We start from the raw sequence: 14989 nt of genomic DNA, 5'->3' as shown, positions 1-14989 counted from the left end.
ACAACCTGATTTTTATTACTGAAGCTCATAGTCCATTCCGCAAATTAAAACAGTCCTTACTGTTGAGTCATTAGGCAGCAAGAATGAAATTATTTTTAAAACAATGAACTAGCCAACAATGATGTCGTTTAGAATGCAATACAATGCCCATAATCCAAGCATAATTTTACTGATGCCTCTGTCTTGTTCTGGTCATGGACAGTGGGACTGAGTGTACCCTCAGCAAGTTTGCTGACGACACCAAGCTGTGTGGTGTGGTTGACATGCTGGAGGGAAGGGATGCCGTTCAGAGGGACCTTGACAGGCTGGAGAGGTGGGCCTGCGTGAACCACATGAAGTTCAACAAGGCCAAGTGCAAGGTCCTGCACGTGGGTCAGGGCAATCTCAAACAGGCTGGGTGGAGAGTGGCTCGAGAGCAGCACTGAGGAGAAGGACTTGGGGGTACTGGTGGACGAGAAGCTCAACATGAGCCGGCAATGTGCACTTGCAGCCCAGAAAGCCAACCGTATCCTGGGCTGCATCAAGAGAAGCGTGGCCAGCAGGTCGCAGGAGGTGATTCTGCCCCTTTACTCCACTCTCGTGAGACCCCACCTGGAGTACTGCGTCCAGCTCTGGAGCCCCCAACATAGGAAGGACATGGATGTGTTGGAGCGGGTCCAGAGGAGGGCCACGAAGATGATCCGAGGGCTGGAGTACCTCTCCTACGAGGACAGGCTGAGGGAGTTGGTGGTGTTCAGCCTGGAGAAGAGAAGGCTCTGGGGTGACCTTAGAACAGCTACCTGAAGGAAGGTATGAACTACAGGAAGGATGGAGAGGGACTTTTCACAAGGGTGTGTGGTGATAGGACAAGGGGGAACGGCTTTAAACTAAAAGAGGGCAGTTTTAGATTAGATATTAGCAAGAGATTCTTCACCATGAGGGTTGTGAGGCGCTGGCACAGGTTGCCCAGAGAAGCTGTGGCTGCCCCCTTCGTGGCAGTGTTCAAGGCCAGGTTGGATGGAGCTCTGAGCAGCCTGGTCTGGTGGAAGATGTCCCTGCTCATGGCAGGGGGTTGGAACCAGATGATCTTTAAGGTCCCTTCCAACTCTTACCATTCTACGATTCTATGAATTCCCCGTCCCCACCGACAGCATTAACACACCAGCCATCTGCCAGTGCAAGATTTCACCTTCCAGGGCTGATGTTTCCCGTTGATCGAGTTCCCTGTCAGCAGGAGCGCGTCACACTGCGTGCTGCTGACTCTGCCGTGCTTCTCCAGTTGTGCCATTTCCCCTTTCTCTAAAATATGGCTGTTTATGGCTAGCACAGGGTGCAAACAGGGGTTTTGTTGCATTCTATGAGATATGGTGATTCTTCTGGCTCTCATTATGATGTATTTCAGCAGTAACCAGAGATCCCAGCCAGACCTCTCCTGCATTCGGGGGTCTACAAATCTATCTGTACAGCAGGAAAAACGATTTTTTTCAGACTCTTCTCAGACTTTTCAAAGTTTTTTTCAGTCCCTGAAGTCAAAGAGGCGGCCGGCGAGCCCCGGGAGGCCGCTGCCCGCACCCGACACAGCTCTCCCAAGCCGGGCCCGGAGCGCGGCTCGCAGGGCCGAGCCGCTGCGGGAGGCGAGGGGCCCGGCCAGCCCGGCGGACACGAGGCCGCGCTCGGTGCCCGCCGGGAGCGGGACCCAGCCCCGGGGGGCAGCGACCGAGTGGGGGCCGCCGCCCCGCCCCGCGCCGCGCCGCCCATCCGGGGCTCGGCGGGAACTACCGCTCCCAGGGAGCCGCGGGGCCGGGCCGGGAGCGGGGCCGGGGCCGCGGCCGGGAGCGGGCGGTAGCATGGAGACCCCGGCGGTGACCTTCACGCTGGCCTACGTGGTGTTCGCCGTCTGCTTCGTGTTCCCGCCCGACGAGGTGCGCTCGGCGGGGCTGACGGTGCAGAGCCTGCTGGCCGCCTGGCTGGGCAGCGAGGACGCGGCCTTCGTGCAGTACCACCTGCGGCGCAGCACCGGCACGCTGCTGGCGCACTCCCTGCTGCCCCTGGGTGAGACCCGGAGGGAGAACGGGGGGGGGGGCCGGGGCAGTCGCGGCGGGGGCCGGGGAGGGGGCAGCCCCTCAGCCTCGTCGGTGGGGAAGGCGAGCTCGGGGACCTGCTGCGCCCCGGGCGGGGCAGGGGGCTTCCCCGCAGCGCCCGCCCGTCGGGGACGCGCCAGTGGGGGTGGGTTAGGTTACACCACGCTTCTCGGAAATGCAGTATTTCAGCGTCTCTCAGGCTTCTTTGTGGCGTACACCCTGAGCTTCGCAAGTAGTGGGCTGCAGCGGAGTACGTGCAGTTACAAAGGAACAGCGTTTGATTTAACCAGCGAATTCAGAGCAGCTTCCTTTAGCCATAGAGTTCTGCTCAAACTAAGTGGCATCTTCCAGGTATTTTTATTTAACCTGCAAATTCAAATCGGCTTCATTTAGCTACGTAATTCTGGTAAAAAGTAGCGACGGGTAAGAATTTACCTTATACTGCTTAGGTGAAGAGGCTCGAGTTCGAGTTATCACCCAGAAGTACCACAGCCCTCCTGGAGGCGTGCTCACTGCGAAGATAACCGTGTGAGTCGGGGTATGTGTTTACGCGTGCACTGAATTGCTTTCTGACAGTAAGTCTTTTTCCTTGCAGGTTATTACCTTGGCATGTGCTTTGCTGCACCTGAAAAACATCTTTGTTTTTTCTACCTGGCATCGAAAGGATGGAAAACTTTCTTCTTCTTCGCTGTTCTCTTTCCAGCAGTCACCAGTGCCCTGGCATATTACTGGTCGCGGAAAGGTTGGAATAATCATCCGTTAGCCCGAACGCTTGCTGTTCATGCCCTCCCACAGTCGGGTTGGAGGGCAGTAGCTTCTTCCATCAATACAGAATTTAGGAGGATCGACAAATTTGCTACCGGAGCCCCAGGAGCGAGGGTGATCGTTACAGACACGTGGGTGATTAAAGTGACCACTTACTGTTTACACGTGGCCCAGCAGCAGGACATTCATTTGACGGTGACAGACTCCAGGCAGCATGAACTCACCCCGGATTCGAATATGCCCGTGCAGTTCCTCACCATCCGTGTTGCCAGTATTAATCCCTACGTGAAGGCATTTGACATCCGGTAAAACGACTACCCTGTTAGTTATATATATGCTATTTAATGGTTCTAATGGAGTGCTCTTGTGGCAGATCTGAAAACTCCTTGGGTCTCTTTTCTTCCTTTTTGCTCCCTGCTTGGTGTTCAGAGATGCTGGATGCACAGTTCTGCCACGCAGTGCAGTGAAGAAAGGTCGTTTAGAAAGATTCGTACACCTACAGTATTGAATGCACAACGGTGAAGCAGAGGAACTGCCCTGTTTGATCCATTCTTAGGAAGAGGATTGTGCTGGATGCACAGAGAAGTAACTGGAAAAACTTAGGTGAAAGATGATCAGGGATGAAAGGGAGAATCTTTGGTCTTCAAATTTTGAGGGAGGAGAAATAGCTATTTGTCTAAAACTGGCTGTTGTTCACCCATGACAGTTTGTTTTTTTTTTTCTTTCTTCTACTCAAGGCTCATAATTTTGTTGCTACTCAGAAGAGTTCTCGCTGAGCTACTGCAAGCTAACTGCCCTTAAAGCAAGGAAGTAATTTTGGTCCATTTCTGATTTATGTGTTCTCATAGCAGTAAATGGCTGGCTGAATGGCAGAACTCAGAGGGTTGTCATCAGAGGCGCTGAGTCTAGTTGGAGGCTGGTGACAAGTGGTGTCCCCCAGGGGTCAGTACTGGGCCCAGTCTTGTTCAACTTCTTCATCAACGACCTGGATGAAGAGTTAGAATGTACCCTCAGCAAGTTTGCTGGTGACACCAAACTGGGAGGTGTGGTAGATACACCAGAAGGCTGTGCTGCCATTCAGCGTGACCTGGATAGGCTGGAAAGCTGGGCAGAGAGGAACCTGATGAGGTTCAACAAAGGCAAATGCAGGGTCCTGCACCTGGGGAGGAACAACCTCATGCACCAGTACAGGCTTGGGGTGGACCTGCTGGAGAGCAGCTCTGCGGAGAGGGACCTGGGTGTCCTGGTGGACAACAGGTTAACCATGAGCCAGCAGTGTGCCCTGGCTGCCAAGAAAGCCAATGGGATCCTGGGGTGCATCAAGAAGAGTGTGGCCAGCAGGACGAGGGAGGTTCTCCTTCCCCTCTACACTGCCCTGGTGAGGCCCCATCTGGAGTACTGTGTCCAGTTCTGGGCTCCCCAGTTCAAGAAAGATGAGCTACTGGAGAGAGCCCAGCGGAGGGCTACACGGATGGTGAGGGGACTGGAACATCTCCCCTGCGAGGAGAGGTTGAGGGAACTGGGCTTGTTCAGCCTGAAGAAGAGAAGGCTGCGAGGGGACCTTATAAATGCCTACAAATATCTGCAGGGTGGGTGTCAGGAGGATGGGGCCAAGCTCTTTTCAGTGGTGCCCAGTGACAGGACAAGGGGCAATGGGCACAAACTGAAGCACAGGAAGTTCCGTCTGAACATGAGGAAGAACTTCTTCCCTCTGAGGGTGACAGAGCACTGGAACAGGCTGCCCAGGGAGGTTGTGGAGTCTCCTTCTGTGGAGATATTCAAGACCCGCCTGGACAAGGTCCTGTGCAGCCTGCTGTAGGTGACCCTGCTTCGGCAGGGGGGGTTGGACTAGATGACCCACAGAGGTCCCTTCCAACCCCTACTATTCTGTGATTCTGTGATTCTGTAAATCATAGCAAACGTGCTGTGAACTGTTAGGGCTTGTTTTCCAAGGGCCCATGCTATTTTTTTCAGCAGTCTCTCCATGTAGCTAGGCAAAAGTACAAGTTCTGCAGAAACCTGTAACACTGATTAGAATGGTGCTAATGTCTTTGTTGCCGTTGTGTCATTAAAAGGAGTACACAAAGCCATGCTAATGCTCCTAAAACTCTATATATGAAAAGGCATTTGGGTGTCTGTTTGCTGTAAATTTGTATGTCAGTAGCATTTATTACCTAGGTAATTAAAAGCAGGTAGATCGCCAGACCTGTAGGTGTGCAGGGGGGTCCTGACACGCATGAGGAAGGCACAGAGGTGATTGTGTTAGATATCCAGGTGAGCAGAGCTCGGAATGAGAGCGAGCTTAGTTAAGCGTGACCATCGTAAGAAAAGAGGAGACTTATAGACCTGTGAGAGTAGTGACCACATAAGTATTAAAAAACTAATGATTTTCTTCTGTAAGTGCTTCAGTGCCAGAGTGATAAAACTACATCCCCAGCTGAGAAAATCATGTCTTCTTTGGTAATTACTTTTAGGGGAAAAAAAATCCGAACCCCAAAATTGTATTTTGTGGGTAAACGGAACAGCTCTGAGAAGAGTGTCTAAAAGTTCTTGTAATAAGATGTGTCAGAAATAGCAAATCTCTGCCAGAATGCAGTCATACAGGTTTTAAGAAAAGTGGTATAGGACTAAATTCCCCTATTAAGGATGCAGGATCATTGTATGTATCCAGAATTGGAATTAGATACAGTGGGATGTTTCTGGAAGGAGGATGCTTTTGTGTAGGCAGGCCACATTTCCCTGGTGTTCAATGTGAATTTTTTCTCCGAATACAAAGGTCTCTGTTATTGGCACAGACAGTATCCATTAACAAACAACATTATCCTATAGAACTTAAGACAATGGAGACCACCGGGAGCTGAAGCTAAGCGAGCGGTTCATTGTCCTGGGCTCCGGGAACTCAGCGAGTGGCAGGGAGAATGAGGACTTTCAGGGCGATGTTCCCAGGGCTTCTCCATGAAAACTGTTTAATGACTGGAAACATCGAGCTGGGAGTTCTGAATCTACGGTTCAGAACTGTTGTATTAAAAAGGGGTAACAGCGGTGATGTGTTGCTGTGGGATCTGCACAAGGTCTCATGTGCTACTTGAGGTCTGTGGGCCTCACTTTGGCAGAAGCAACCTAATGTGAAACACAGCCTATTGCAGCCTTAAATCCAGGTGTAAGTCACATGCAGCAGCTGTCTGTAATCTTTGGGAAATTTCAGGTTTTATCTAAAATTGTATCATAAAATCAGAGAAACTGATACTTGTGGTGAATGACTTCAGGGACCCCAATCTTGTGCTCGATCAGAATCATTTTATTGCTCAAGTGAATAACTTATATACTAATACAATAGTTACTAGAGCCAATCAGCTTTGGGTTCGTGGCTTTGTGAATGCCAGTTCACAGTTGCTGTTTTCCAGGATCTTTTGCAGCTGGGTGTGTGAAAACACCTTATCTCCTGAGAACAGAGAAGGGAGGCGCAGGACGTGCTGATCTTTCAGGGTCATGAGACAGTGCTGTTCTGTCTCAAATTATATGATTTCCCACAGATACTGATTGACATTCTTTCTGATACTTACACGTACTGCATCACCATGTGATACATGACACATGATCTCTGTCCTCGGGAGTTTATAAACTAGAATTTAGATACGGTATAAGTAAATAGGCCTTAAAAAGGTGGACAGAAATTGTGCATGCAGTACGTTATAGTTAATGTATTGTTTTTGTTCATGTTGATTACTTGAAAAGCCTTCCTTTATTTTTGTATGATGTTTTAGCTAATCTCTGGCATATCCTGTTGGCAATCTGACACAGATGTGAAGGAGGACAGCATGTTCTGTTGTCCAAGTTGTGTCAAAAACAACAACTAAACAGCAAAAGAAAACAAAATGCTGTGTACTTATTCTGACTAGAATGTACCAACCTAAGTAGTTTTTCTGTGGATTCCCTTCTCTGATGCTAACTTCTGCAATGTACCATCAAAGTATTTGAATGGATAATCAAGGTAACATTTTTGTTCCATCTTTTTTTCTTCAGGTTGAACTCCACAGAGTATGGGGAGCTCCGAGAAAAGCTCCGTGCTCCCATCAGCAATGCAGCTAATGTTGTGATCCATCAAAGCCTTAGTGATTTATTTCTAGAAACCTTTACATCTCTGGTGGAAATTAACCAGACATACTCTGTTCCAAGCACTCAGGTGAGACTTTCTATCCATGTGAGACTGTAATAATTATACTTTTCAATATAGGTGGGCCTGTGATTACTCTGTAATTTACAACTGTCATGGTTTAACCCCAGCTGGCAACTAAGCACCAGCCAGCCACTTGCTCATTCCCCCCTAGTGGGATGAGGGAGAGAATCGGAAGGGCAAAAGTGAGAAAACTCGTGGGCTGAGATAAAGACAGTTTAATGGGTAAAGCAAAAGCTGCGCACACAAGCAAAGCAAGACAAGGAATTCATGCACTGCTTCCCATCGGCAGGAGGTGTTCAGCTATCTCCAGGAAAGCAGGGCTCCATCACATGTAACGGTTACTTGGGAAGACAAACGCCATTACTCTGAATGTCCCCCACTTCCTTCTTCCCCCAGCTTTATATACTGAGCATGATGTCATATGGTATGGAATATCACTTTGGGCGGCTGGGGTCAGCAGTGCCGGCTGTGCCCCCTCCTGGCTTCCCGTGTGCCCGGGAGCTGAGGCTGGCATAAGAAGCTGAAAAGTCCTTGACTGCCTAGTAACAGCTAAAAACATCAGTATGTTATCAGCATTGTTCTCATACTAAATCCAAAACACAGCAGTATACCAGCTAGTAGGAAGAAAATTAACTCTGTCCCAGCCGAAACCAGGACATTAGGGCTGTCAAAGGTGAATTATTAAGAGAAGTCATCGTTGTGGGGTTAACCAAAAGGTTTTATTAAACAATGATTAAATGATAATTATTAAATGATTATTATTAAACGGTAATTGGTAATTAAACAGCAATTAAATGGTAATTAGATGGCAGTCAAACACTCTACTACTTACTGCACTTCTAATAATTAAGCTAGCTAGCTTGTATACAATATGCTTTAGATCTAATAGAAAATGTCGCTCACCTTGCTGTAGATAACAGATGCTGGATAAGGAATCTCTCAGCCTTGAGAAGTGACCTTGAGCAGCATCCTGCCCAAGGAGAGATCACCACCGTGCAGCCCACTGCTGTACAGGAGAGCTCAGTGGGCTCGGGGGGGCTGCACATGTTTGTAGTGTAAAGTGATTGGCTCGTAGTCAAACTACCCTTCGGTGAGGGTGTGCAGCCGTAGCAGTTCTAGTTTCGTCTAGTTCCAGCTCAGGCTGGTACTGTTACCTCTTGATAAGACATAGGCTAAATTCCTTAAATTGCTGAGAAGATGTGGCCTAGCACAGTTTCTCAAGGTCTGCACAGCTTCAGTCAGGCCTCTTCATCTGTGACGCCTGAAGCAAAGTGCTGTTCACGCAGTCAGGGTGGGTGCAGCTGTAATGTAATAAATGTAGTTCTGTCTGTGTCTTCCTTCTGTGAGGAGATGAACTGTATTGTGAACATTGTATTTTTGAGACATGAGAAATAGCATAGTGGAAGAAAGTTCCCTATAATAATTTCCATTAAAATGTTACTTGAAAACATTTGGAAATGATGAGGTTTCATTTCCAGAAAGTTTATGGGGAGCTAGAATCACAGCTGTTGTTACTGTTCTTTAGGCAGTTTGCTCCATTACAATTGTTTTTCTAGACAGCCAGGTTTTTCTGGATCTTCCACTGAAATAAATTCATGATTCTTAATTGAGGCTTGCTTTAATTGTAAATAACATCATGAAGTCCTTCCTTCAGTAATGTTTGTGGAGACCTGGTCATTGTTATCCTTCTGCAGCAACCGGAAGTGTGACTAGAGCACTGTTCCGTGTACCAGAGGTAACTAATTAAACTAGTTCTGGTGACCTTGCAGTGAATCTGCGTCAGATGTTCCAGCTGATGGAGTGCATTCTTGATCTCTTTGGTAGTGTCATGCAGCTTATAGGGTGTCTTCACTGTATGGTTACACAAACTCGCTAAAATCAAACTGGATCAGATATGTCTGCACATAATGTGATTGTGCGTTCTGATTGCAGTGCCAGTGTAGAGGGAAAAAAGATGTTCAAAATAAAGAGAAGATACTATTCGTTTGAGAGAGTTGCTGTCTTGCAGGGCTTTTAATTTGTGACACATTTAAGTGTCAGCTGAGCTACCGAATTTTGGTTTGATGTTGAGTGATAAATAACATCAGAAATTATGCCATTATGGACATTGAAAATACAACATAGCATTTTTCCCTGTTCTGAAGCTCCATGAAAAAGTTAATTAACCTTTCTATGCTAGAGTTTTTCCTGCCTAAAAACTAAGATAAACCCTAATTTCACAAGTTGAAGCTGATACAGCTTCTGAAAGCAGCAGTTGTACTTCCCGCACTTTCCTCATCCTCATGTTGACACAAGACTTAGTCTGTGGTAAAACTGGTTGGAGTAAATGATCGAGGTGAAAAGAAGCAAAGATGACTAGTTTTCATCTGGATCGGCTCCACAGTCAAGCTGCCAGTGTGGTAGAACTGACACTTGAGCTGACAAGGGAAGAGACACTGGAGGTGGGAACTGGAGACCACAAAGTAGAGCTGCTTTTTGTTACATCGATAGCAGTATGAACAGGATTCAGGTCCCTGTGTCTGTTCAGTGTGCTATCTTTTGAACTTGGTCAAGTTCTTGGAGAGCTTTGGCTGGAAGACATACAGGAAATACTAATTATGAATTGTAAAACACTTCATAGCAAGGTGATCTCCCTATATGCAACTGCAAGTTCATGTGGCATAATTAACTGTGGGGAAGTATCAATTATTCCAATATTATCAAAGAAAAACTAAGTAAATTTCTGGTCCTTCAAAATGAACGCCCACTGAGTTCAGTAGAGCCCCGATTTCCTCTGTGATTTATGTCTCTTACAAAGATGGAAGATAGGAACTGCCATTTGCTGCAGTAAGTGGGAAGAACTGTTTGCTTTGTTTATTCTCCTTACTTTATATTGGTATGTTTTTTGAAAAATAGTATGTCTGAACGATGAAGATGGCTGCTTGCTTAGCGTGCTCTGGAAACAGGTGGAGCTCTTCAAAGAGAGAAAGAACATTTATTTTCAGTAATTTTTGTTTAATCAGTCTCATGCAGCAGTCTCGGTTTTCTGTTTGAAGAGATACTGCGTTCTCATTCGTTACAGGGTGTTCTAATAAAACACAGCTCTGGAGATTGAAAGCATTTGGTATCTTCTGGTGGGGCAGTTTGGCCTTGAGGCTTTGCCCAACAACTCATGTTCCTGCTATGCTTGTGCGTAGATAATTTTCTAAAAGCCTTTGAGGAGCAATGACAGAAACCATTCTGTGCAGTTCATAATTTTGATGATTTTCTCCTCCTTTAGGAGCTGGAGCCATGCATAGGGTGTATGCAGACTATTGCTAATATCAAGCTCATCAAGAACTGCCAGGAGCCAAACGAAGGGGAATGCCAGCAATGCTACTGTCGTCCCATGTGGTGCCTCACCTGCATGGGCAAATGGTTTGCCAGCCGACAGGATCAGCAGCACCCAGAGACCTGGCTGTCAAGCCAAGTGCCTTGTCCGACTTGCCGAGCCAAATTTTGCATTTTAGATGTTTGCATAATACGATGAATAATACTTGGGTATGTTTTAACTTTTTGAATTTCAATGTGTTTCAGAATGGATTTGGTTAAAAGATCCGTTTGATTCATTTTAGACTTCACATTCTATAGGGGTGCAAACTCCAAAGCTCTCTGTTACAGTGTTGAAAACAGATGTAAATCTTTTCAGTTCCTCTCCACTTTTAATGGTATCTTTGGTTTTTATTCACCAGATGTCAGTTTCTGGAATATTTTTTTTTAACACCTATTTTGCTTTCTTATGTCTTGGATGGAATAAGGGTATCCCTCTATATTTGCAGTACTATTCTCTTTTCAAGTTTTGAAGTAGGTTAAATTCTTTAAATTTTTACATTTAGTTTGGGTTTTGATTCTTTAGTAAAGGGCTAACTCAGAAAATTCCTTTGGTTAGACTTGATTGATACTTTTGTTCTTCTTTAATCCATTTGTGAAGTTCTTAATTAATCTCTGCAAGTGTTCACCAAGCAAATATACCGGTGGCGTTCCTTCTCGTGGTCCCTCCACTTATAAAGGGGATTGGTTTCTGTAGGCTAAGGAATTTAATCCCTGAAGATGTACAACTCCCCCAGGGACCGTTTATTCCATTAATCTGCCTCTAGATTATTTTTTTTATGGATATATTTATTTCAAACAACAGAAGGATTCAGAAACATACCCCATTTACCTAAACTGCTAGTGGTATGCATTGTTAAATCTGTTGTTTCCAAGAGCTACATTGCTTAGGGTTTCGATGCTCTTTAGTTGATGGATTTTTTTTGAAACACATTTGAAAGGAGCGCAGCAAACATTCAAGCTGTCTAAATATTCTGAAAGAATGGTTAGCTATTTCAAAGCCTGTGAGCTTTTTCTGAGGGCTAACCTTTCCCCTGAGACGCCAGGATCACAAGGGTACAAGTTGCCGTGCTAGATGCCCCGGGAATGGCGATCATTAACGGAAGTTTCTCAGGCTTGCAATTCAAAGATCAATCATAAGCAGTAGTTGCTGTTTTAATATTCATAGGGTACTGATGCACACTTCTTGATCTGATCTGCATCTGAATAATTCATAAATTAAAATCAAAGTATTTCCTATACATGTAAGAGAGATTTAAATGCAGTGCTTAGTATTCTAGCTGTTCATTGCACCCTTCAATGAACAATTATTTGACATACTGCTTGGTGGAAAGGCTCAAGCTACTCGAGAATGCGTGAGTTTTTACACTGACCTGCGCACTGCAGGGGCTGAGATGCAGGTATTTGCTTGCTTGGGTTGTCCGTCTTAGAGGGGTAGTAACCTCAGGCAGACAGGTGGGTCACCTAGTGAGAGAAAGCAATATTTTAATGCTTTGGTCTAGGAGAATAAAAGCCCTAATACCTGCCACCTGTGTAATCAGAAGGATCATACCAGTAAGTCACTAGCATAGATGATACGCCAGTGATTACATGAAAGCATCCTGATTACTATGACAGGCAACTGCTTTGAGCAAGAATAGGTGTCAGGATGCTAAAAATGCTACCGATACTGGAAGCGCAGCCATGAAAGATTTCATTAGAGTCTGAGCCTAGCTACAGGTTGCGTGGTGAGTGCACCGAACGGTGCTTCGAGCCAGCCAGCCAGGACATGATTATGAATGTGGCTGCAGGCCAGGTTTTGGAGAGGGATAAGGAGTTGAGAACAGACTTGACAACATCATTTGAGAGCTAACATGTATGTTACATTGTTGGTGTTGGGTTTTTTGTTTTGGTTTCTTTAATAACATGCACTTATGAAAGTCCAAACTGTTTGGGTCAAAGGACACTAATTGCTTGAGCATATCTCAGTGGTTACATATACAACGTTTACTATGCAATTAGCTGTACTACCTATTAATAAGGGCGATTTTTCTTTTTTTCACTGTCTTTTATTTTGGATTGTGTAGAGTGAAAATTTGACACTGAGGCTGGATTCGTCTCTTTCCCAAAGAGATCTTAAGCAGCATGTCCGTCTTCATCTGAATAGGATTAAATTGAACTCCTGAGTTTCAGACAGATTTCTTGACAAGTCTGAAAATTAATGAAAAATCAAGGAGCTGATCAGTGATTGAATTTAAAATGTTTTCCAGTACTTCTGTGGGAAAGTTATTTGGGAGTTTGAAATGATCTCTGCAGCACTTTTTAACCGCTGGAAGATTCTTACAAGGCTGGGTGGTGTCACCTGACATGCACCTCCTCACTACACAGCAGCCTTTACAAATAAGCATTTTGTACCATTTAGTTCTGGAAAGTTTACATAATGTGGCACAGATACAATGGATGTGGTCCTTCAAATATTTGCAGAAGAGAGGGTAGGATTTTGGAGTTGCAGTTTTGCCACTGACAGTCATTCAATTCCTACAGCTCTTTTCCTGTTCGGAGAAAAAATATTTACTGTAAAGATGTGTGAAGGCCTTGAGAAACTTAGATAATAGGTGCATGTAGTTGCGGATGGGTTTTATACAAGAAAAGCAGGTCAGTTGCCAATAGTATCTCAAATAGTAAGAGCTTTAGTCTCCTAATTGCTTGTGCAGTGGTGGAGTTCTTTACAGAAATCTGCTTTGAATTGATTAGAAGTTTTCATTTCAGTGGAACTTTGCTTTTCTTCATATTAATTCTTTTGCCAATATAACAGTACGACAGAGTATCAGTCATGAATGTATAATACTTTTGCATCTTTCAATGGTAGTGCTCTATCCACAGAAGTGCCTCTCAGAAAACTTAGTAATAATTACCAAAATAAAATTATTTTTTAATAATAGTGCCTGGCTTAAATTCCTTAAAACAAGCATTTTTTCCCAAGTTTAAATTCTTAATCTGGCATGCCTCCAAAGTTTGTAAGCTTCTTAAAGGCTGTGTTAGAGAATCAACTTGTTAAAAATCCATATGATGTATTCTTAGAGACAGTAGAAGAACAAACTGTGACTTCTCCCTGCACAGCCATGTGATATCTTATTTGTCTTCAATAAATCACTGAACATGAAAATTAATAGAGTACAAAAATAGGCATTTGTCTTTGTGACAGCTTCAGGTCATCGTCCGAAGAACCATATGCATGTATATGGCTGTTTCTAGAGCAGATCTCTCTCTGCATCAAAAATAAATACATTGCCTCCCACCCAATCTTTATACGTTTCTTAAACATATGGATAGGGTTTAGAATCAGTCTTTTTACAGCACTTTTCTAAGAAAAAAATGAACCAAGTAATGTGATGGGCTAAAATATTTACTTAAAATTTTTTCTTGAATTATTAGTGATTTAGTGTTGCTTTTTCAACTGTGTGTATGCTTTTCCACATCACTGACCTGTGGGTAGGCAATGTTAGTAATCTGAAGTACGTTCTATAAATGTAACGTCATTACAGTAAGACAATCTATATGTGGGTGCACAGGGTCAGTATAAATACCCCATATGTGTGTATGCATGTATAGCCCAAATTTTCTTATGTGCTGCAGCTGAACAGGTGTTTCTGAAAACATGGGCTGAGGCTATTTATTTCCACAGTTGTGTTATTTCTGTAATTGTAGCATTCCAGAAAATACTGGCAAAATATGTTCTCTGTCAATTTTTTAGGTTAACATAGTTTGCTAACCCAAAAAAGGCATTTTTTCCAAGCAGGATGTATTCTGAATCCATGTGAACACAGCTGCTTACCATGAGGCTTGCCATACCTTCAAACCAGAATACCAGGTTATTAGGTGATCACTTCAGTGTGAGTATTTTTGTTGTGTTGCAACTTGGTAGACTGCAGCTGCAGACCATTCCAGTCAGGCTGAACCTCAGTAAGTCATAACTGACTCAAGTTCTGAGTGCCATTTCTTAAGAAATGTTGACTTTGAGATATTTGAGATATAAATATTCAAGGTCTTACATGCATTACAAGACATTTTCTTCCAAAGATATACCACAGGGTTTCTTATTTGTGGTTGATTTTTTTATTTACTAGATAACTTACCTGTTTTAAAAAGGACAGTATTATTTGGATAGCCTTTAAGTAAGGGCTTAATGAATAGATGTAGTTAATCTTAAAACTCTCTGAAGAGCTGAATAAAAATACAATTGATTTTATGTAAGACTTCTGGTTTTCATTTTTAAGTTATGTTTACCAGTTAAAACTTTACATGGGTGGAAATCAGTCTGACTTACCGGTATACAATGTTTTAGCTGAGAACACATGAATAGGAAGAGGGCTTAAATTCTCCTGGAGGTGCACCTGATAATTCCTTCTTTGATGAACTTCCCTACTATAACCTGAACGCAGAGGGTTGCGTGAAGAAGGTATGTAAGATCTATGTATGTATCTCAGGAAAAAAACCCAACGCAATTTCCATGACTAGGGAGGGAAGGACTGACACTGGATGTCATGAGGTGAGCAGGGGCAATGGCTAGAACTAATTTGTCTTTCCGGGGGAGCACTGGCATGCAGCAATGATGTGTCCCGTATAAACCATTTTTTTTATTGTGGCATTGCTTAGCTAC

At 44.4% G+C, this 14989-nt stretch overlaps 1 protein-coding gene across 1 annotated transcript; it reads left to right on the top strand.

Moving 5' to 3' along the window:
• Positions 1-1778: 1778 nt before the first annotated feature.
• TMEM129 (transmembrane protein 129, E3 ubiquitin ligase) lies at positions 1779-14578 on the top strand. The gene is made up of 4 exons (XM_075420362.1): positions 1779-2031; positions 2656-3130; positions 6849-7008; positions 10262-14578. The coding sequence occupies exons 1-4, from the start codon at positions 1827-1829 to the stop codon at positions 10508-10510; spliced, it is 1089 nt and encodes a 362-aa protein (XP_075276477.1). The 5' UTR covers positions 1779-1826; the 3' UTR covers positions 10511-14578.
• The last annotated feature ends 411 nt before the right edge of the window (positions 14579-14989 follow it).

The sequence above is a fragment of the Opisthocomus hoazin genome, chromosome 5 (assembly GCF_030867145.1).
Source record: "Opisthocomus hoazin isolate bOpiHoa1 chromosome 5, bOpiHoa1.hap1, whole genome shotgun sequence".
Lineage (NCBI taxonomy): Eukaryota > Metazoa > Chordata > Aves > Opisthocomiformes > Opisthocomidae > Opisthocomus > Opisthocomus hoazin.
The sequence above is the reverse complement of the archived record's forward strand: the minus strand, read 5'-3'. Positions and strand labels throughout refer to the sequence as shown.

What these genes read in the sequence shown, in the direction of transcription:
- TMEM129 (XM_075420362.1), top strand. Translation starts at nt 1,827, where the DNA reads ATGGAGACCCCGGCGGTGACCTTCACGCTGGCCTACGTGGTGTTCGCC. An exon ending in GTGAAGGCATTTGACATCCG is followed by an intron (nt 3,131 to 6,848) that starts GTAAAACGACTA and finishes TTTTTTCTTCAG; the next exon opens with GTTGAACTCCACAGAGTATG. An exon ending in ACTCTGTTCCAAGCACTCAG is followed by an intron (nt 7,009 to 10,261) that starts GTGAGACTTTCT and finishes CTCCTCCTTTAG; the next exon opens with GAGCTGGAGCCATGCATAGG.